The sequence below is a fragment of the Syngnathus scovelli genome, chromosome 2 (genome assembly GCF_024217435.2).
Source record: "Syngnathus scovelli strain Florida chromosome 2, RoL_Ssco_1.2, whole genome shotgun sequence".
Lineage (NCBI taxonomy): Eukaryota > Metazoa > Chordata > Actinopteri > Syngnathiformes > Syngnathidae > Syngnathus > Syngnathus scovelli.
The window spans coordinates 27,682,125-27,705,182 of NC_090848.1; the positions used below are offsets into that span (position 1 = coordinate 27,682,125).

Genomic DNA, 23,058 nt, shown 5'->3' on the forward strand with positions numbered 1-23,058 from the left:
AGTTTGGGAATGTCCCCAATGTGATTTGAATGTGTTGAAATAAGTGAATTTCAAACTGGAACAACAAAAATGTGAAATGTTGAATCTGCCATTAAGAATGAATGGGGAAAAAAATGCCACAAAATCGTGAATTTTGTGAAAACGGAAAATTTTTCGAACAAAAAAAATGTAAGCAGCCGTGTCATGAATATTTGGAATAAGTGAAAAGTGGAACGGAGTGAATCGGTTGAAGTATGTGGAAGGAGTTAAGCGTCAAAAAAGTGAGCGGAATAAGTAGAATAATAATAATAATAATAATAATAATAATAAAGGACAGCAATAACAATAGTGTGAAGGTCTTCACCTTCACACTAATAATAGAGAATGGAGTAGAATAACATATGTGTGAAGGCCATCGCCTTCACACAATAACCCCAAAGGGAGTACAGTGTATCAAACTCCCTTGTTGCACATAAAGTTCCAGCGTTGCGATCATACATTTTGCATCACTGAACAACCAAACAGGACAGGTTTATATAGAGAAATCGGACAACTTGAAGCACATGACGTGATATCTGTACACGTAAGAAAACAGGTGTTGCCAACCTATAGCACAGATGAAGACACGTAAAGAGAATGTTTCAATAATCAAACCGGGTCTGAGTGGGTATCCCTCCCTCTTGTCCACGGTGTAGCCCTGAGAGATGCTGTAGAATTCAGGCAGACCTCCAAACTGCCTCCACACCGAGTAATAGTTTTGGAAGGTTCTGACAGCACTGTCCACGTTTCCTAACAGAGTCTGATACAAAGAGAAATCACTTTAAAAGCACTGCTTGCTCTTCACAGAGTGGGAGCATGTGGGGGTATAGCTACCTGCAGGCCGGGCCAGAATGCCTCCAGCGACTGGAACACGGGCATGGACACAGTCCCTTTGTGCATCTGCACCCACAAGTACCAGTCATCAAAGCGTGTGTAGTTTTCAAGGGCCCGGTAATAGGCTGCCGTACCAGAGTGACGCCTCATCACACATTGTTCATATCTCTGCAGGTGATATAGCAGGTGGGCCATGTGACTTACCGTCAAACATGTGCAGCAGCTCCTTGTCTTGCAGCAAGATGGCACCCTTCACCAAGTACTCAAAATAAGAGTCCACGCCCGCACCGATGCCTGCATCCTGAGCCATCCACTTTTGGGAGACCACATCAATGTGGTTGCCCACCTACAAGCCCAAAATGGCAATGATTTGTCTTTCAAATAAATGTCAGCACGTGATTTGGTTTTCCTTCGGCTTTTTAGCCTGACATTTATTCCAAGGAAGGAACAGCAACAAGGGCCTTTATCATACTTTTTTAAGCTTTCTAGTTATCTACAGGCATATAGAGTAAATGATTATATGCCGTTGGAAGAATGATGACCTAATTTGTGATAAAATGGCTAATATGCTAACAAGTAATAAAACGCCTGAAAAAAGGCAGTCAAATGGCAATCTTTATACAGCGGTGATGTACTATTCATCCGTATTCCTTTGTTACTGTCTTGTTACTTTGATGACTTGTATCTTGTCGCACTTATTGATTTCTTTTGTTGGCGCCGTTGTGAGTGGCAGCCTTTTTCCCAGGGCCTTGGTAAAGAAACAGCAACAGCTTGTTGAGGTGTAGCTATGATGAGTGATACTGTATTTTTAATCATGTGTTTTTATTTTGTTTCTAGATGTCTTCACATGAAACTGGCTATTCGAACTAAAACGTTCGGGGTCCTGCTTCTATTTAAAAACTAACTACAAACTCTACAATTCATACTACGGTCACATGCTGCTTGTTGGCGTTGTTGTTTATGGGTTTGAACCCATTGAAACGCCCAACTGCAGGCGTGTGCGCTCTGTGTTCGGAAAGCTGCACAGGTGAGACCACAAGATCATGGGGGTTCATGCTGAAGAGTAGAGTTCAAGCAATAACAACCATGTAAAAAGAAATCTACTTCATTCTTAAGCAATAGCCATCCTTTTGTTCACATTTATTCCCTTCAGGGACATTGTTTACAAGACGTTAGCTCTTCTACCATGGGTAAGTATGTTTTGTGTATAGTAAATTGTGTTATTTTGTAACGTTTAATTTAATTAAAGCTCATTTTTTTTGTCTTTTGAATGTCCAACTTGTGTCAAGGGCCTCATACGGACCACTTAAAGCTGTGCTCCAAGCTTTTGCTGTATTGTATTTTCATTGCTTTTTGTGGTTTTGTGTTCTGTTTTAGACAAAATTAGACAAATTGCTTCAAAACTCGACTGCATCGCCTCTCGACGCTCCTTTCGGAGCACATTAGCGCAGAGTTCCGGGGTTCAACTAATTGCAGCCAGTGATGATTGCTACGGGGAAAGATGAAATGGTTTGTTGTTGTTTATGTCCACTTTTTTGTCATCTCACACTACTAAATCACTGCATTTACGTCACTGATTCTGCCTGCACGTTTCACATTTACCAGTCCGATGTCCGACCTGGTCTTCCACAGAGCCCTCAGCGCCCGGCGTGCAGTGTCCTCAAATGTAACATTGCCCGTAAGTCGGCTCAGTGTGGCGAATTCTAGGATGAAGGTTCCTACGCCAGCAGTGCAGGTGACTGGTGTCTCGGTGGGACTGACACCTCGCAGCAGGTTGACTGTGCCATATGGCATTCCAGTGGGAGTCTCGAAAGCTGGAATATATGGGTACAATGTGGCTTTATGGGGAGTTATATATTTTTTTAGCTTCAAAATGTTGTGTTGTTCAACTAAGACAACGTTTTGAACATAATTTTGTGTGCATGTTTAGTACCAGGTAGCAGTTTTCTGGCAGCGTCCTCTGCCATCCTCAGGAGTGGTCCTGAACAAGGCCAGCCAGGTTCCAGCTGCACTCCAGCCCGGCCTGAGAGGAGGTGGGCAGACAGAAGACCTCCCACCACTGAAGGACAGAAATAAGCATTATATTCACAGGCTTTGATGCCTCTGCAGCTTTCTTAGTCAAACTACCTAGTTGCAACTCTGGGAGCAAACTGCAACCCTGCTCTAAACCTTCTGCTTAAATAAGGAGGGCACTGATCAGAGATACAACAAAGATTGTCCTGGACCTTCTGGATGAATAGCAGAGATCCACAGCTAAATTGGGGTAATCTGTTTATAGGACAACTACGTATTTAGTCACACATTACACAAATCCGGCCTTTATGGAATGTCATGTAACATGGGGGGAAGAGATGGTGCAAATGGTAAAATATGGATTGTTCACAGGAATAAATTGGCAGAGCAAATTCCAAATTTGTCCAAAAGATGGCGCCAGACCAAAACATGAGACCAAAAAAGGGGCCACAATAAGCTAAGCAAGTTAAAATAGAAATAAAACAGGAACACGGTGTCGGATTGTGAGTCACGCATGGACGCATAAATGCGATTTTTACTTTTTGATTTCTTTGCTTGGCTAAAAATGTATTTGGTAACAGCTTAAAGCAATATTGTTAGTCAATTCGATCAAGGACCCGTCACTATGAGAATATTGGCGTGACAAATTGTTTGGAGAAGCACAAATGTGATTTTTACTTTTTGATTTCTTTGCTTGGCTTAAAATGTATTCTGTAACAGCTTAAAGCAATATTGTTAGTCAATTCGATCAAGAGACCCGTCACTATGAGAATAGTGGCGTGACATAAATTGTTTAAAGAAATAGATCAAAGGTTTGGATTTTTATTTCACAGTTAATTGAAGCGTAACTTTAAAAAGTTATTCTCATGAAACAGGAAGTGAAGAAAAAGGGGAAGTGAAAGGTTTTACCAGGGGCTAGCTGTACATTTGGTGGAAAGTATGCGTGGTCAGGGCGGAAACAGCTGCTGAAGGCAACAGGTGTTCGAGCGTGGGAAAACTGGGCAATCATACCCTATAGGAGGCGTGGGAAAACTGACCAGTTTTATTCTATAGGGGCGTGGGAAAACTGGGCAGTCTTACCCTATAGGGAGGGTATAGAACAGGGGTGGGCAAACGTTTTGACTTGCGGGCCGAATTGGGTTCTAAATTTTGACCGGGGGGCCAAACCAGGAGCAGATGGATGTAGTGTTTGTGTGAAGTAATATAAACGACCTGTAAAGGTCATTGCATAAAAGGTTTTGGCCTTTAGTAGGTAGTAAAGCATGGATATTCAAAAAAAGTTTTTTGAAAACAAATGCATTTATTAACAGCATTAAAAAAAAAACATCCCTAAAAAACTGCTATCAGTGATTCTCATAAAATATGACACTGTTATTATGAATAACAGTCTCCATCACTTCAGTGCCTGCAGGTCAGATTAATGAAAGATGTATGTTTATCTTATGAGATCACATCAAACGGCAAACATTCTGACCAAATATATCATCTTGAAGAATCGGTGAAAGCATACATCCAAATAAAGTAATCAAAATGGCAACACGGTGAGGGGTATCTGAAAATCAGAGCAGAGTTTTAACTCACAAACACCTGGTAACAGAAGTGAGGAAACGGAAAACACTTCCTTAAAGTAAGCCTTAAGAACTTTACAGGTTAAGATTAGTCACAAACAGGTGGTGCATCAATGTCCTTGAGCATCCTGCATTGTTTGAAAATGAGAATGGTCGCTAGTTTCAATCCCTGCTATTTATACAGATCATATTCAAAATGCATTTTTTTACAACAAACTTGAAAGCCTCCCCTTCATTTTCAGTGTTCATTTGATGTTGATGTTCATGTGGCTGAACGTCACGTCGCGTACGTCGAGCCAAATTGGCCACTCTTTTTAAACACTCGGCACTCAGTGTCCACCTTGCTTTTCCTTGGGCGACTCATTTTAATGGAAGGATTCCAGGGGAAGGTTTGTGGGTGGCTTTAGCGTAAAACTGTATCCGAAAACTCAGCGCGCAAATTACAAGAATGCTGTCGTCACTAAATTCGGCACTGCTACAAATGGAGCGAGAGTGCGCCATTTCCGTACTACTGAGTACGTACACGCACTTGTGAGTGTGCACCGAGCTTTCTGACACGGCTTCCGGTAGTAAATGCGCAGGCGAGTGGTTCCCCATCTACTGGGTAAACGCAGTCATTGCAGGCAAAATGACCGAAAAAAAAAAGTTTAATAATACAATTTATTTAGGGTTGGCGGGCCAGATTAAACGGTGCCGCGGGCCGGATGTGGAAAGAAAAGGGGGGGGGGGACAGAGAAGTCTATAAAAAGTCCTGCAGGGGCAGCTACCGGGCTTTTTCCCCCAAAGAGCGCTCATACGTGAAGAAGCCCGAGGGAGTTTCAAGATTTTTTCTAAAGTCCCGAGATCTTTGTGTGAGACGCAGGATCGCTGGTCTGAAATTAACTTGAATTTACTCCAAAGAATTGGACTGGACAACTTTGCAGGAGAAACTAGGTGAGGGGAACGACTTTTATGTATTTTAGCGAAAGTGGGGAATAGTCATCGGGCCGCCGGTCCCCTCGAGGCCAGCTTGTTTCTCTAATTTGGATTTTAGAAGTAAGATCGAATTGATCACTCGACTTTGCTTCCACCAAAAATAGCACGCAGCTGGTATCTACTTTTTCTGTGTTTTGCAATCGAATTGTTCTGGGACTGAATGATTTTATTAACACGGGTATCAGCGAGTGAAATTGTTCGGTTTCTGGAGTAATTGAGATTTGTAATTCTATTTCATAAATGTGTTTTGTATATTATCTACTTCGTTGTGCGCTGATTTGTACTGAATGTGCAATCGATGGTTTGGGGTTGATTTGACGATTTGATTAATGTGCGGGGGGAGTTATTAAGGTATAACATAGGACCGTAATAAATAAAAGTAACATCAGACAATTTTAGAGAATTGAATAACTTTCGTGGTTATTTGAGACACGAGTGAATTTCAATCCGTTTGAAAGTTTGCTTCGTCTGAATAAATTAACGGAAGTGTTTAAATCGGATTATTGGTTTGGTGTAGAACTGAAAGTAATTTAATTATTTGAAGGGCGCAGGCCCGTTTCCCCTTTTGACGGGCCGCGTAAAAAGTAACTCCGAACATGTTAGAGAATTAAATAACTTTCGTGGATATTTAAGGGAAGAGTGAATTTTGTTAAAAGTGAATTCGTTTGAAAATGTACTTCCTCTAAATAAAATAACGACGATGGTTAAAATAGATTATTTGAGTCGGTGAAGGATAGAAGTATTTCGATTGTCCGACGGGCGCGGCCCAGTTCCTAATTTTGTCGGGCCGCGTCAAAAGTTAAACAGGACACGATTGAAAAATAGACTTGCCTTCCAAATTAATTACTGGGCAAATCTAAATAGAGTAAGACATTTTTATTCGTTTTAAGAAAGTTGTTACTCTGTTTAAAGCAATCAAGTGGGGTGAAGCACTCCGACAGTTAAGTGCTAGATCTACATATAAGAAGTTAGAATTAATAATATAAAGTGCATTACTTTTCTTCTTAAATGCTATTATTGTCACACTTTTATTAATTCGATTCTCTTTCGAATAAACAAGTTGGTCGGCTCGCTGCATGAGCGACCAAGTGGAACGGACCCATATCAACATTTACTTCGGCAAAACTAGTGCTTGGGTGCGCTATACAAACGAATCCCTGAGGTCTTAACAAAGACATCTAAAAATATCCGTAACATAATAAGAACTTCAAACATTAGCGGGGAGCCATCAATACGATGCGGTCACTTCGAAGTCTTGCCTCGAATTGAGTTACTCGGCTCGAGCTTCGGGTGACTTGAGAGGGATTGGCGTCGTACAGAAATTAGATTGATTCCGGTGGAGTTAATTTAACTCGGGTGGTTAGATTACGGACAAATCTCCGAACCCGGCTAAAAAAAAACGTTACCGGGAAGCCGGGGGCACCTTATTGAAAGAGGTGCGTTTGACAGGAAGAAAGCCATTTCGCAAAGCAACCTATAAAAAGTCAATTTTAAAGTTTTCCACAGGTCACATGAGAGACACAAGAAACGCAGATCAGGGCGCCAGACAATCGTTTTGGATTGGATGCACTGCGGTGCCCAATGCTTTTTTTTTTTTTTGCACCAGCACAAAATAGAGGTGTGCCTAGATTTTACATGCCATTGCCTTGAATACGGTCATAAGGGCTTCTTAATTATTTTCAAACAAGAATAAGGTGTAGAAAATGCTCGTTTATTTGAAGCATAAATATATACCAAAAGAACAAAGTGTTTAAAGCGCTTCACTGAACTAAGACCTAAAACAGATATGGGCAAAGTATGGCCCGCGGGCCACATCCGGCCCACGGGGCCGTTTAATCTGGTCCACGGGGCCGTTTAATCCGGCCCGCCAAACCTAAATAGATTGTACTGTTAAAAATGTTTTGGGTAATTTTCCCTGCAAAGACTATGTTTCCCCAGTAGATGGAGAAGCGCCCGCCCACGCATTAACTCCCGGAATTCGTGTCAGAAAGCTCCGTGCAAATTCACAAGTGCGTGTACATACTCAGTAGTACGGACCCGGCGCACTCGGTGCTCTATTTCTATCAGTGCCGAATTTCGAGTGTGGGCTGTGTGTCAGCATTCTCGTAATTCGCGCGCTGAGCTTTCAGATAGTTTTACGCTAAAGCTGCCCACAAACCTTCCCCTGGAATCCTTCCATTAAAATGAGTGGCCCAAGGAAAAGAAAGGTGGACACTGAGTGCTGTCAGGGTTTTTCAGATTATCCTTATCGTATGATTATGTTGGAATGCAACCGGTAATAAATAAACTAGCTTGTCCCATCCTACACAAGGTCGTAAAACACCCCCTCATATGTTTTGACTCGAGGACAAGGGCTTCCTATTCAGCCTACTCTTACCCCCACTCTGTTTCTCTTAATAAATATGCCCTTGCAGGAGGGAGAGTTTAGACTTCATTCCCTCAACCGGTGAACTCTCCACCTGCAGGTGTCTAAAAGGACTTGCTTGTCTCCCGTGTGGTTCTTGCAAAATAAGTTGGAGTGAGCGAATCTCTAACAAGTGCCGAGTGTTAAAAAAGAGTGGGCAATTTGACTCGACCTACGTGTGTGAGCAGACGTTCAGCCACATGGACGTCAACAAAGCCCGTCACAGATCTAGGTTAACGGACCCACACCTCGGCTTGATCCTAAGAATTACCACAACAAATTTTACTCCAGACTATGATGCACTAGCAAAAAAGGGAGACCAGCAATAATATTCCCACTGAAAATGAAGGGGAGTTTCTCTAGTTTGTTGTAAAAAAAAAATGCATTTTGAAAATAATTTGTACAAATAGCAGGGATTAAAACTTGCGACCATTCTCATTTTCAAACAATGCAGGATGCTCAAGGACATTGATGCACCGTCTGTTTGCGACTAATCTTAACTTTTAAAGTTCTTAAGGCCCACTTTAAGGAAGTGTTTCCCGTTTCCTCACCTCTGTCACCAGGTGTTTGTGATTTTCAGACATCTGTCACCGTGTTGCCGTTTTGATTCCTTTATTACCGTATTTTTCGCACCATAAGGCGCAAGGTGTAGAAAATGCTCGTTTATTTTTCAAATGCTCATTGAATTTTTTTATTTTAGAAATTATTTCATACATAGGGCGCACAGGATTAAAAGGCGCATAAAATAGAAGCTATACTGCAACAAACTGAGGTCGACTAGGGTTGCGGTATGCATCCACTAGCCAATAACCAATGAGCCCTCAGTAAAAGATCGCGTTTCTCAAACTATCTCCTATAAAAGTGATTGGAACCGACTAAAGTTCGATCTAACACATTGATACTACTTACTTATGTTTCCCTTCCATATCGATCCGTAAATTGACTCGAAACATTAACGGAGCAGTCTATTTTGAAATGAAATAGCCTCGTGCGTATAGCAGCTATCATTATAGCATTAGCCACCCGCAAACTCCCATGAGCCTTAGCTCGCAGATTCCCATGAACCTCAGCAAAGTGTCATGGCAGCCCCCTGTAAACAATCACGTTTCTCAAACTTTCTCCCATAAAAGTGATCGGAACCGACTAAAGACTGATTAAACGCATTGGTGCTGCTTATTTACGATTCCGTTGGATATTGATCCCTAAACGTACTCGAAAACATTAACGGAACAGCCTATTTTGAAATGAAATAGCCTCGCGGGTACAACAGCTATTCAGTGACGCCCCCTGACCACGGTTGCCATAATGCTGGGAAGCGATGCGACCCTGTAATTCACTAGTTGTACTAAAATGTACTGAAACATTTTGGCAGAGCGCTGTGTACAACCAGTATGGATCAACAAATTCATCAATTGATCCATATATAAGGCGCTCTGCATTATAAGGCGCATTGTGTTTTTTTGAGTAAATTTTAAGTTTTAAAGTACGCCTAGTAGTGCGGAAAATACGGTACTTTATTTAGATGTATTCTTTCACTGATTCGTCAAGATGATGTATTTCAGGGGTGTCAAACTCTTTTCGCGGGCCGCATTGTAATCATAGCTTCTTTCTGAGGGCCATTGTGACTGTCAACCCAAATAAATATATGAGCACCTCATATTATATACAGTAAAAGCTACAAAACAAACTGACAAATAACTCGTTTTCAAATCAGACGAGTAAAAGCTGGTCAAATATTTAAAAAATATATATATTAAAAGTGAAGACAATTTGCAATTCTAGTAATGACACACGAATTTGATGCACAATTTGTCTTCGCGGGCCACATAAAATGATGTGGCGGGCCGTATCTGGTCCCCGGGCCTTGAGTTTGACACCTGTGGTGTATTTGGTCAGAATGTTTGCCGGTTTATGTGATTTCGCCTCATTAGATAAACATCTTTCATAAATCTGACCTGCAGGCGCTGAAGTGATGGAAACGGTTTTCCATAATAACAGTGTCGTATTTAATGAGAATCACTGATAGTAGTTCCTGGGTGAAATATTTTTGTAATGCTGTTAATAAATGCATTTGTTTTGAAAAGCTTTTTTTGGAATATCCATGCTTTACTACCTACTAAAGGCCAAAACCTTTTATGCAATGACCTTTACATGTCGTTTATATTACTTAACACAAACACTACATCCATCTGCTCCTGCTTCGGCCCCCCGTCAAAATTTAGAACCCAATTTGGCCCTGCCCGCAAGCCAAAAACTTTGCCCACGCCTGACCTAAAATCAGATCTCAAAGTATTGACTTAAATTTGGTAAACAGCAACTCCTCCTTAGCGATGTTGTATGTAGTATTACATTTGATAACCATTTCAGATTCCTCAGGGGACCTATTTTTTGCTGTCTACCGCTGAAATAACACGTTTTTTTAACATTTCAATAGGAAACGTTGTTTACCCGCTTACAAATGCACTATTACCAGCCACACTCTGTTCACACTCCTGACACTAAATAAAGTGCATTGCATTCCGCCCTTTGTCATACATCTTACTGATTGAGTGCTCTGTCTTTTGACTAGATGGACTCTCAGTAGTAGGGCTGGTTGCAACTTTTTCTTGGTGAAAAAAAACTGCCCATGTCTCTCCCTGTCTTCATTTTCCCTCGATTTGTCGCATTTATTGTCTTTCATTTCGTCTAAGAGCGGTGAACAGAACCATAGCCAGTCAGAAGGAAAAAGAATAGCCAAGCCCTGTCTCTTAGTGGTTTAGACCACAATACTGTCCTGCCACGAGTGTGAGTCCAGTCACAGAACTAAGAGAGCTTATGCGCTTGCAAAGACATTTATTTTTTCACCCGGGCAGGTGTACCGGTGCAACCTAGAAAAAAACTTTGCACTTTTAAGGAAATGGTCGCACTTTCGAGCCCTGCAGATGAAGGTGCTCTAGTCAGATGAGAACAAAATTGAACTTGTTGGGCTAAATGCGCATCATTTATGTTTGGCGTAAAAGTAACAGCTCGGGGTGTTTTTTCAGCAAGGAGAGGGAAGATGGAGTTGATGGATAGAGCCAAATTCAGGGCAATTGAGGAAGATAACTTCTTGGGAGTCTGTAATTAGTGATTACTAGTTGATTGCTGTGTAACTTTCTCATGTCAGCATCACTGATACTTTCCTTCTATGGTATGTTTGTGTTGTATTTGTTTGTGCTCACAACTACTTTTATAACGATTTTTTTTTTCTTTCATTTTTAAACATGTTTGAGAAAAAAATGTTTGACATCAAATGCAGTCAAGAATGTGGCATGCAGGGTCGCTGATGGTGTAGGGCATATGTGTCAAACTCAAGGTCCGGGGGCCAGATACGGCCCGCCACATAATTTTATGTGGCCCGCAAAGACACATTTTGCATGAACTTTGTGTCATCATTAAAATTATAAATTGTCTTCACTTCTAAAAAAAAATATATTAAAATTATATATTCAAAGATATTGCTTGCGATTTTCATTATCATTCGTCGTTTTAAAATATATTGATCTTTGATTTCAAAAATAGTCATTCATCAGTTTGTTTTGTAGCTGTTAGATAAATTGTATATATATGTTATCATGCGTTCCCTAATGAGTACTTATTAATAAAGTTATTGCACAGAATGCTTGCTGTTTCGCCTTGCAGACATCCACCAGTCCACAACAAGTCATACGATGCTGTCTGGAGCTTCCTGACCTTCTACATCTCTGGGAATCAAAGAAAGCTGTTGATAGCTCAAACTATTTTGTTGATGTCTGCACATGGCATTTCGTCTATGCACTCTTCATGTTTCTCATGGCATCCTGTCTGCGACTTCTAGTTTCACAAAGAATCTCGTTTCTTCTCTCATGAGACAAAGCCCACGCTCCCCCCCCCCCCACCTATCAGGGGCTAGTCTCACATTGTAGGTAGGGCATTCCTAAATAAAAAGAGAGGAGTGTAAACAGACCTTTAGTGTAGTCGGATTGATGTAAGTCTGAATGCACTCCTCGCGAGGAAAGACTCAACATTCTGCCTCACTGGTTTTGTCTGCTGATCCTTTTGCTGATTTTGAACCTAACAGATTTTTGGGGGCTCGTTCCGGGGTCTCAATAGACCTATTTCGGGGTTCCAGCCGACTTTTCGACGCAGGACAAGTCCTTGGCCAAGGCATATAGATAGAGAAACCCTTTTCACAGGGCTGTCTCGATCAGTCGGTTGGACACCGGAGTGGTTGACGAGATCATCCGAGGAGAAGGCCCAGCAGAATGTGAGTACGAATCTTGATTCTGTTGAAAGTAATGAAAGTGCAGTGACAAGAGGTCACTTAAAACCTTGACAATTCTAGACCCTATCAAGTGCAATTAGAAACAGTTAAATTCCGCTGGGATGATGGAGTCCCCTGATTTATAAATCAGTTAAATTCCATGGGAGGGCAGACTCCTCTGTTTTCTAAAGAAGTACAGGTAATTTGGAGCAGTTAAATTTCGCTGAGGTGTCGTGGGGCCTCCTAATTAACCTTCCTAATGTGTTAGCTTTCTGCTGCCATCTGTGGTGTTTTTTCTTAACTCTTATTTAGCTGGTTTGGCTTCTTTATCCATGAAAAGATAGGTTTTATATCTACTTTAAGAAAAAGGCAAAAATACGTTTTTTCTTACACAATAGGAAGGTTAAAGAGTTTAGAGTTTGTTAAGATCCACGGGAGGGCGGACTCCCCTGCTTGCCTGTGGGACGATAAGAGGGCGCATTGTGTGTGTGTGTGTGTGTATGGTTTGACTGAGAGTGATCTCATTTGAGCTCTCCTATATATAAAACACACAGAATTGTATACAGTGGCTTTGTGTGGAAGCAGAGGAAAGGAGACTTACCACTGAATATTTTACCACTGTCCTGTGAATTAAATTGGCTTTAGGACACTGTAGGTGCCATTCGAACTGCCAACTCCGAAATTTAGAGAAATAAACCATGGGAAAATCAAATAGCAAACAAAAGCCGCTACCCCGACATGAATTGAAATGCAAGGGGTCGGCACCGAAAATATAGCTCGACAAATGCATATTTTGGACAGAGGGGGTTGCATTATGCGACGTGGCGGTGGCGAGGCTCTCCGCACTTCAGTTGCTCCCCCCACCCTTGTTATCAGCTGGGAAGATTGTCATGTCTATGTTGTGGGCCCGTGTGTTCGTTTCTGTGTATGTTTGTCTTTGTGTATCAGTTCGTTATAAAGGTTGGAATTGCGTTAAATTGGTGCACGAAAACGGTGTGCTAGACAATGGTTTATCAGATTTGCATTGTTAAATGTAGAAATTAGAAATTATAGAATAATATGACGGTTGAGGGCAGAAACTCGTCCGACGAGGAGAGTGCCCTACCCTCATAAAAATGTGAGAGTAAGAGAAAACATACATTGTAGAAGCGGATAAGATTAGGTTAATGATTAGAAATCAAAGGTGTTATTATTATTCTCTTATCCCCTGCATTGCAAATGTCTTCTTGATGCAGATAGGTTAACAGGCTGGGACTTTAGTGAGGAGATAATTTGTCGATTGATGGGGGTTAGTAATTGTCCAAATTCTAGTCACATGTTTTGAGGGACCACAGCAACATTATATTTAATTTCCAGGCCATTATTTGGTATGATATGACGGTGTCTAGCTAAGTAGACTGTTCTATCAAAAAATGTGAGAGTGAAGGAGGAGGTTTGATTTGTAATCTGACATTTAGGTCCCATTTTGAAGAGCATAGATTGTTTTTGTTTGTTTATTTTTTAAGATATGTTTAACAGTTTATCTCGGTGCAGTAAGGATATAGCAATTTTGCAAGACTTAAAATTAAAAATTAAAAAGCAAAATTACATTCCCATTTTCCCAGATGAGAGGAAAATCAAAAGATAAGGAAGACGAAGAAAAGATAAAAAAGAACTTGCTGTTGCACAGACAGGAAGATGATGACACAGTGTCAGCACGAGCTCGCTTAAAAACCGCAGCTGAGAATGTGATGAGTGAAGATGAGAAAAATGATCAAATTACAAAGACAGATGTTGTGGCACGGCAAAGCGAACCATCCTTTCCGTCTTTGTACCCCAAATTAAACAACTCATTGCTTCCTATAATTTGAGAGGTGATGAAGTACAACAGGTTTTCATGGCATCCTTAACCAAACATTGGGCAAGCGTTAAAGGCACCTGGAGTCCTTTTGATCTCCAGGGCCGTCCATTGGAATATAACGGGGTGCCATTACAAATACAAATTGACCAACTATTGCAGGATAGAAATAATATTTCAACGTAGAGCAAATTACACAGACATTGGCCAGACTAAACAAAAACAAGATAAGTTGTTTGAAGACTTTAGGCACAGACCAGAAAGAGTGTTCAACTGATGTCTATGATCAACAACTCAAAAATGCTCTACATGCATATTTCCGACCAGTATTATGTCGACAACGAATAAATTCGACAATTTTTTTTCCCTATAAAATGGTGCCGTTTAGGTTTGAAGTACATAGTCGCTTCAAAGGAGGAAAAGCATGATTTAAGATACGCGATTGATCTATGAGAAGGCTATCCCTTGTGCCAGGGGTGTCAAACTCATTTATTCGCGGGCCGCGGTTTAGTCATGGCTTCTTTTGGAGGGCCGGTATGACTGTCATACCCGAGTAGATGTATGAGCGCCTCATATTGTGGGAGCTGCGGAACAAGCTGACGAGTACCTTGCTTTCAAATCAGACAAGTAAAAACTGGTCTAATATTTAAAATTTAACATATTACTAAAAGTGAAGATAATTTGCGATTCGAGTGATGGCACATGAATATGAAGCACAATTTGACACCTGTGCCTTATACAAAGGTAAAGTTGGATTGGAATTTGATGAAACGGATATGGACATCCACATATTCCATTAGAGTTTAAATTTAAATTTAATTAACACCTGTGTGATTGATTGAGTGAGTGAGTGAGTGAGTGAGTGAGTGAGTGAGTGAGTGAGTGAGTGAGTGAGTGAGTGAGTGAGTGAGTGACTTTTCTGTCGCCTGCGCGTCATCTTTCTTGCATGGCTACGTTGCTGTCTCAGCTGCATCTGACCGTTGAAAGATGCACGACACTCATTCCTGCCACTCTCATTCCCCTTCCCGACGACGGCGAATTCCATGATTGTGTCGAAGCTGCCCAATAGATTGCAAAGGCTCGGCCTGATTTAGATGATACGCCTCTGCCAGATGGTCATGTGGTTTTTGTTGATGGGTCTTCTAAGAAAAATGAATCTGGTGTGACCCTTGCTGGGTATGCCATTGTTACTGCCGACGTGGTTTTGGAGGCTGCTAAACTGCCATCCAATATGTCTGCGCAGGCCGCTGAGCTCATTGCTTTGACTGGGGCCTGCAAATTGTTTGCAAACAAATCCGTCACTATCTGGACTGATAGTCAGTATGCTTTTGCTACAGTGCACATTTTTGCTCAGCAGTGGAGCAACCGTGGCATGATAACTTCTGCAGGGAAGCCCGTCACCCATTCCACATTACTGACTCAACTTTTGGACGCTGTCCAGCTACCTTTAAAGGTAGCGGTTTGCAAGTGTGCTGCTCACACTGCGAGCTCTGATCCTGTTTCTCTCGGTGATGCTTTTGCTGACAAATCCGCTAAGGCCGCTGCAGAGGGCCTGCTCCACGTCCTCTCGTCTCTCACAGCTCATGATTCGATGTCACACATCTCCCCTGATGTGTTGCTTGACATGCAGTCTCAGAGCCCCTCCCAGGAACGGCTCTCTTGGGAAAAACGGGGTGCAACTAAAAACACTGTTGGTCTTTTTGTGTGACCTTTGGGCAAACCTGTCTTGCCTCGTAACTTGTTCAAATGGGCTGCTATTTCGAGTCATGGGGTCACCCATGTCTCGACGGGGGGTATGGTGAAACAAGTTGAAGCTATTTATACAACATACGGCTTTGCAGCTTTTTCACAACAATTTTGCAGAGCGTGTTTGATCTGTGCTAAACATAACCCACAAGGCAATTTAAGACCTCAGAGAGGGAAATTCCCAACTCCGTTGTATCCGTTTCAGACAATACATATGGATTATATCCAATTACATAAATGTGAAGGGAAAGAATATTGTTTGGTCATAATAGACGCATTTTCTAAATGGGTAGAAACATTTCCTACCAAACATGCTGATGCACTCACGGTGGCAAAGGCCTTATGCAAAGACATCATTCCAAGATACGGTATTCCAGAAAAAATTTACAGCGACAATGGTCCACATTTTGTAAATCAGATAGTGCATAACATTGGGAGAATGTTCCACATAAATCTAAAGAACCATTGTTCCTATCGTTCACAATCAGTTTTTGAGAGATCTAACGCGACTATAAAAAACAGATTAAAGAAATGTATGGAAGAAACCAAACGACCATGGACTCAGTGCTTAGACCTGGTCAAAATGTACATAAATATTACAAGTACAACAGGGCTAACTCCCTATGAAACTATGTATGGAAGACCTTACAGGTTTCCTCAGTTCAAGAACACATGGGAGATCCCCGAGAAAGCCACGTTAGCTGATTACATGAGAGAAATGTTGGAACGTCAAAAGAATCTAACCAATAACACTGATGGTGAACCCATTTCTCCGCAGGAAGACCCCAAAGTGGTACTGGGAGACTGGGTTTTGATCAAGAGTATCAACAGGAAGAATTGGCATTCACCTAAGTGGGAAGGTCCCTTTTTGGTACTACTCACGACACCTAATGCTTTGAAAATAGCCGAAAACAACACGTGGATTCATTTATCTCATTGTAAAAAGGTGATCTCTGCAGACCCAACCTAAGTACGGAAGATGAGCAAAGTCTGGTAATAGTGCCTGATCCTGGTGCCAAGATCCGGGGTTGACACGAAAGCTAGCAGAAGCCAATTTCCAAGACACCAACCCGAAGCTCAGGGTGTTGACTCTGAGGAGATCCAAAAACATGAGCATAAGAGAGTCATTTGGTGAGTACTTTAATCGGGCTGTAGCCTGCGCAAAGTCTACCATGTGTTTTTGGTTACTTTTGCTGGTTTGTGTTACCATTATATTTTTTTCGGGGGTTATTTTATTTGTATGGATAGAGTACCATGAGCCTCGAACATTCTTCTGTCAGGCAACTACCAGCGCTAATTCTAATCGATATGGCTCATGGGAAAAAAATTGCTAGACATAAGCGCGACACTAAATCCCCTTTTGATCAGGTTGTTTGTATTCCAGAAACCGTCCGCGTTCCAACTTGCGTACCATGGCTTTTGTCTTGGACTTACAATAAGTTATTAATGTTTACTGTGGCTCCTAATACATCTTCTATTATTTTACCTATGAAAAGTTTGAAAGGTTTCGAAATGGTCACCCCGCTCTCTGGTTCCAGTGAAGAGGCTGTGTTCTTTGCTAAACGAGTAACTTTGAAGAATCAGGGCACAAGCCTCCTTTTGACTTTTACACTCCCTGATGGTCAAATTCGTCCTCCAAATGCCACCTTGTTTAACACTTCCTGTTGGGGTTTTGAACTGTGGGCTTGGTCCTCTGGAATCGATCCTCGCTTTCCTATTGCTATTAGCATTAACAAAACAATGTCGATCGCAGACCGTCCCGTTACAAATAATTACACCCTGTCAGCAGGAGCAAAAATCACAAGTATGCTCCTCACTGATGTAGACAGCTATTTTGTAGCCTCCACAGGAATAAGCGGTCAAACCAACAACTGGCTTCTTATGGCTGAGCAAAGATGGCTAATACCAGTTGCATTGCATGCATGGGTCCAAGACCTCTTTTGAAAATCATACCTGCCAATATAGTTCCTAAGTGTGCTGTTGCTTTAATGTTAAACTCATCCATTTCACCCACTCATGATTGTTTTAAATGGGATAAGGTTTACCCTGTTGCCTCTATGACAAAATCTAAACCCCTTTTTCCTTCCGATGTAGCTAAGGGTATTTTTACATGCATTAGATTACCTGGTACCGGTGAGAAGCTCGGCGCCCTACCTCCTCCATGGTGTGGGTCCATGACCAATGTCACTGCCCCTTTTTTGCCCATTGCTCGTAGTGATATTTGGTTTTGGTGTAATAGTAACAGACTTTATGATAGGTTGCCTTTAAACAGCTCTGGAATTTGCACTTTGGTAGGCCTATTGTTTCCTGTTCATTTGATACCAATGTCCTCTTATGATCTAACATCTTTTGCTAAGTCCGTAGTGCCCAAATACTGGCCGAGAACGAAGCGAAACGCCGAATGGCGGGGCGCAGCTAATCCAATTTACATAGACGCCATTGGTGTTCCTAGAGGAGTACCGGATGAGTATAAGCTGGTGAATCAGATAGCAGCTGGTTTTGACTCCGCCCTGTGTTGGTGGTGTAACAAAAATGTTGACAGGATTAACTACGTCCATTACAACGTGCAGAGACTTGGAAACTGGTCCGAGGCGGGTTTCAAGGCGATCCACTCCCAACTGGCCGCTACTTCCCTCATGGCTTTCCAGAATCGAATGGCCCTTGACATGCTACTCTCAAAAGAGGGCGGTGTCTACGCCATGTTCGGTGAGCAATGTTGCACGTTTATTCCAAATAATACTGCAGCCGGCGGAAGCCTGTCCCAGGCCCTTGAGGGCCTGCGGACCTTGAACGGGAAGATGAAGGAACACAGTGGGGTGAACACAGAAGTTTGGACCGACTGGTTGAACGTGTTCGGAAAGTACCGCAACCTGGTTTCCTCTGCCCTGGTCTCCATTGCCGTTTTCTCTGCCATTTTGACCTTGTGTGGATGTTGTTGCATCCCTTGTCTCCGATCCCTAATTAACAGGCTAATTACAACTGCTATCTCTCCACCAGCTGAGACTTTCCCGTTGCTCCAAAGGGATGAACTTTCGATCGACGCGGGTTCCTTCTCTAGTGACGACCCGGTCGGCGATTTTATTGTGGTAAACCTGTCCGGTTTGTTTCCTGAACCTGGCTTTGCCGATTAAGACTCAGTTTCCTCCCGAGTGTCAGTTAGTTCTTGCGAAATGTGACCCCTTGGCTCAAAATATTTTTGAAGCGGTCATATGGGTGATGAGTTGGTCTCCGGGAACTTATGATAAAACAGGGGGGAATTGTTAGATAAATTGTACATATATGTTATCATGCGTTCCCTAATGAGTACTTATTAATAAAGTTATTGCACAGAATGCTTGCTGTTTCGTCTTGCAGACGTCCACCAGTCCACAACAAGTCATACGATGCTGTCTGGAGCTTCCTGACCTTCTACATCTCTGGGAATCCAAGAAAGCTGTTGATAGCTCAAACTATTTTGTTGATGTCTGCACATGGCATTTCGTCTATGCACTCTTCATGTTTCTCATGGCATCCTGTCTGCGACTTCTAGTTTCACATAGAATCTCGTTTCTTCTCTCATGAGAAAAAGCCCACGCTTTCCCCCCCACCTATCAGGGGCTAGTCTCACATTGTAGGTAGGGCATTCCTAAATAAAAAGAGAGGAGTGTAAACAGACCTTTAGTGTAGTCGGATTGATGTAAGTCTGAATGCACTCCTCGCGAGAAAAGACTCAAAATTCTGCCTCACTGGTTTTGTCTGCTGATCCTTTTGCTGATTTTGAACCTAACAGTAGCCTATACTGTATATAGAAGACGTTGACAATCATAATGGCCCTCCAAAGGAAAAAATGACTACGATGCAGCCCGTGACAAAAATGAGTTTGACACCACTGAACTGTCGGGTATAGGTGTCAAACTCAAGGCCCGGAGCCAGATACAGCTTGCCACAGCATTTTATGTGGCCTGCAAAGACAAATTGTGCATCGACTTGTGTCAATACAAGTCAATACTAAAATTACAAAAATTGTCTTCACATATAAAATATAGATATATTGCTAGCAATTTTGATTACAATTCAGCTTTAGATATTTGACCAGTTTTTACTAGTCTCAGATTTGAAAACTAATTATTCATCAGTTTATTGTGTAGCCTAAAGTGTATATAACAGGCGATGGCAGTCATAAATGGCTGCCGAAGAAACTATAACAGCAATGTGGCCCGCGACAAAACCACTGTTGTTGGGGTATACTCGCCTGACTTGCGTAGGATCAATTCCCGCTCAGTCTGCTTGATGAAGGTATTTTCATCCTGATTTAGATAGAACTACAAGGCCAGGGGTGGGCAATTCCGGTCCTGGAGGGACCTGCATGTTTTATCGGTCTCCCTGCTGCAACACACCTGATTCAAATGATCAGGATTGTTATCCAGCTTCTGCAGACCTTGATAATTATCTGACCATTTAAATCAGGTGTGTTGCAACAGGGTGACATAGAAAATATGTAGGACACCGGCCGTAAAGGACCGACCGAAATTGCCCACCCCTGCACTAGGCAAACCTGTCATCGGAGGGATTATTTTCTAAATTTCCAAGTGGTGCTAATTAGTGAGTCTTGGAGACAGGAGAGGCAAAATTGTCAATTGAATGAACAATAAATTATTAAATTAATTTATCATTATTTTTTATTAATTGATGAATTTACCCTTGTTATTTTTTGTACAAACCTCTGATGTTGGTCTCAAAGACAGAGGCATTGATGTCAATGTCAAAGTCAACTGTTTCTTGTAGAAGCGATGCCACGCGCTGAAACTCAGTGTGGTTTCCCAGTACCTTGACACATGCACGCCTGTATCAAGTGTCAATGAACAAAAGAACAAGATTCGCCAATGCAGGATAGCCATTTCCAATCTCACCAGCAAGGTATCAAGTGAGTCGATGAGCGTCAGTGAGAAACTGGAGGGAAAAAAAAAAGAGAGAGGCAACAGTGACTATGGTGATTTAAAATAACAGCCACTTGGAAGGAAACCTTGATTTCACCTGCCCCAAGTGTCCTGACCATCACAGGTGAGGGGGCGAAGCTCATCATAAGGGAAAGCGTTGTCCAGGTAACTGTTGTAGGCGTGATAGAACATACCTTTGATTCGTTGTCTGAAAGAGATTCAGGTGCACATTATCACAGATACTGTTCGAGACACCTCTAATGTAACATATTTTTGTTATATTTACCGTATTTTTTCATACTTTGGGTGGGGGGGCGACTTATACTCAGGAGCGACTTATGTGAATTTTTTCACAAATTTTTACTTGATCATTAACACTTTACTTACTTACTAGTATAGTTGATCCAGTGGTTCTTAACCTGGGTTTGATCGAACCCTAGGGGTTCGGTGAGTCTGTCTTAGGGGTTTGACAGAGCCCCCACTGAGGAGGTCCGAACAAACTGGTTTTATCGTCTAGCTTCTGATTTGCCAGTATGTAATTTATTGCGAGTTCATGCATTGTGTTGGTTTTGTTCTTTGAACAAGGTGATGTTCATGCACAGCTCATTTTGTGCATTAATAAAAAACATCTATGTCTTGAATTTAAAAAAAAAAAAAATTCACTAACGAGGGGTTCGGTGAAGGCGCATATGAAACTTGTGGGGTTCGGTACCTCCAACAAGGTTAAGAACCACTGAGTTGATCATGAGGGCGCACTATAATTGGAGCCTCACTGACAATGAGTTCCATTCACTGACTTCCGAAGTCGGGAGATTTAATGATTTGGAGTGACACAGATTATTCAATAAACTTGTTATTTATGTTAGTTATTTGATATGTAGTTTATTTAGAGGAGCAACGTGTATGTTGTTAGACTTCAGTAGTTTCCGATTTTCTAGGGAGGCCGTGAAGACAGCAGGGGGGCGGGGTGCGGGAAGAGCAATCCAGGGCGCTTGCGTGTATTGGCTCACATGTTGAGCTCTTGATTTGTGAAATAAAGAGCCGGTGTTGTGCTCGATTTGGTTCCCCCGTGAGATTTTGTTCCCCCTGCCACGGGAGCGCGCACGCCTTGTTTGGAAAGCGAAAAACCGATGCCGTACGGCGTCGTCACTATGTTGTTTTCAATAAAAACATGAACAATTCACGTTTGCGTCAGTCAATTTTAATTTTTATAACGCATTATTCTCATTTGATGTCTTTAAATTCATCCGCGTTCTGCCATTGAAGCGGGGTGCATTCAAAGACCAGTCGTACAGACGGAACACTCAATTACATCACCAAAAAGCAACGATATAATTACGTCAGCTCTTTGCATAAACCTCGATGCAAAGAACTCCTCTTGGGCACCGTTACATGCTACAAGGAGTATATATTACAAAGGAGACTTCATACTTACTCACGGGGCCGCCGTGAGGATATGTTCCCCCCCTGTAATTTGGCCTAGGAATGAGGGAACCTGTTCAAATTTGCCACACTACCTGAGCAGACCCCCAGGAAGACAGAAAAAAAACTGTTGGAGTCTAGGACTCACCGTTCTCAAAATAATGGGGGGGAACATACCCTCACCGGGCACCCGTGAGGATATGTTCCCCCCCTGTAACTTGGGCTAGGAATGAGGGAACCTGTTCAAATTTGCCACACTACCTGAACAGACCCCCAGGAAGACAGAAAAAAAAGCCAGTCGATGTCCAGGACTCACCGTTCTCAAACTAATGGGGGGGAACATCCTCACGGGACACCCGTGAGGATATGTTCCCCCCCTGTAACTTGGGCTAGGAATGAGGGAACCTGTTCAAATTTGCCACACTACCTGAGCAGACCCCCAAGAAGACATAAAAAAAATAGTTGGAGTCTAGGACTCACCGTTCTCAAAATAAGGGGGGGGGGGGGGACATATCCTGACGGGGCACCCATGAGGATATGTTCCCCCCCTGTAACTAGGGCTAGGAATGAGGGGACCTGTTCAAATTTGCCACACTACCTGAACAGACCCCCAGGAAGACAGAAAAAAAGCCAGTCGATGTCCAGAACTCACCGTTCTCAAAATGGGAGGGGGGCACAAATATTCACGGCTTGACATTTTTATAGCGTTCCTGTTACAATTTTTATCCCACCACCTTTCACTTTGCTTGGGACAAAAGGAGCCTTCAGAACTGAAATTTCTTCTGAATTATTCATTCAAATCAATTCACTCAAATCATTCTCATTGTGAAAGATTTGATCACAAAACGTGTGTGGCTTTTTCTTAAATGAACACGTTTGACATTGCTATAGTGTCAGCTTTTAATTATATTGCGCTGTCATTTTAAAGCAAATTAATAAATGCAACAATATTAATTTGCTTTGAAAATACCTGAGTAATAAAATGGATGGATGAATAATGATCACAATTAAGCATGAAGTCTCCTTTGTAATATATACTCCTTGTAGCATGTAACGGTGCCCAA

At 42.0% G+C, this 23,058-nt stretch overlaps 1 protein-coding gene across 2 annotated transcripts in view; it reads right to left on the reverse strand.

The window, feature by feature from the left end:
• edem2 (ER degradation enhancer, mannosidase alpha-like 2) overlaps nucleotides 1-23,058 on the reverse strand; it is a 156,901-nt gene that overhangs the window by 7,537 nt on the left and 126,306 nt on the right. For both annotated transcript variants that reach the window (XM_068649817.1, XM_049754280.2), the window contains 8 exons: nucleotides 20,670-20,780; nucleotides 20,546-20,585; nucleotides 20,357-20,462; nucleotides 2,786-2,911; nucleotides 2,455-2,666; nucleotides 1,057-1,198; nucleotides 853-977; nucleotides 634-778 (listed from right to left, as the gene is read on the reverse strand). In XM_068649817.1, coding sequence (XP_068505918.1) covers nucleotides 634-778; nucleotides 853-977; nucleotides 1,057-1,198; nucleotides 2,455-2,666; nucleotides 2,786-2,911; nucleotides 20,357-20,462; nucleotides 20,546-20,585; nucleotides 20,670-20,780 — 1,007 coding nt within the window. The remainder of the gene's footprint in view (nucleotides 1-633; nucleotides 779-852; nucleotides 978-1,056; nucleotides 1,199-2,454; nucleotides 2,667-2,785; nucleotides 2,912-20,356; nucleotides 20,463-20,545; nucleotides 20,586-20,669; nucleotides 20,781-23,058) is intronic.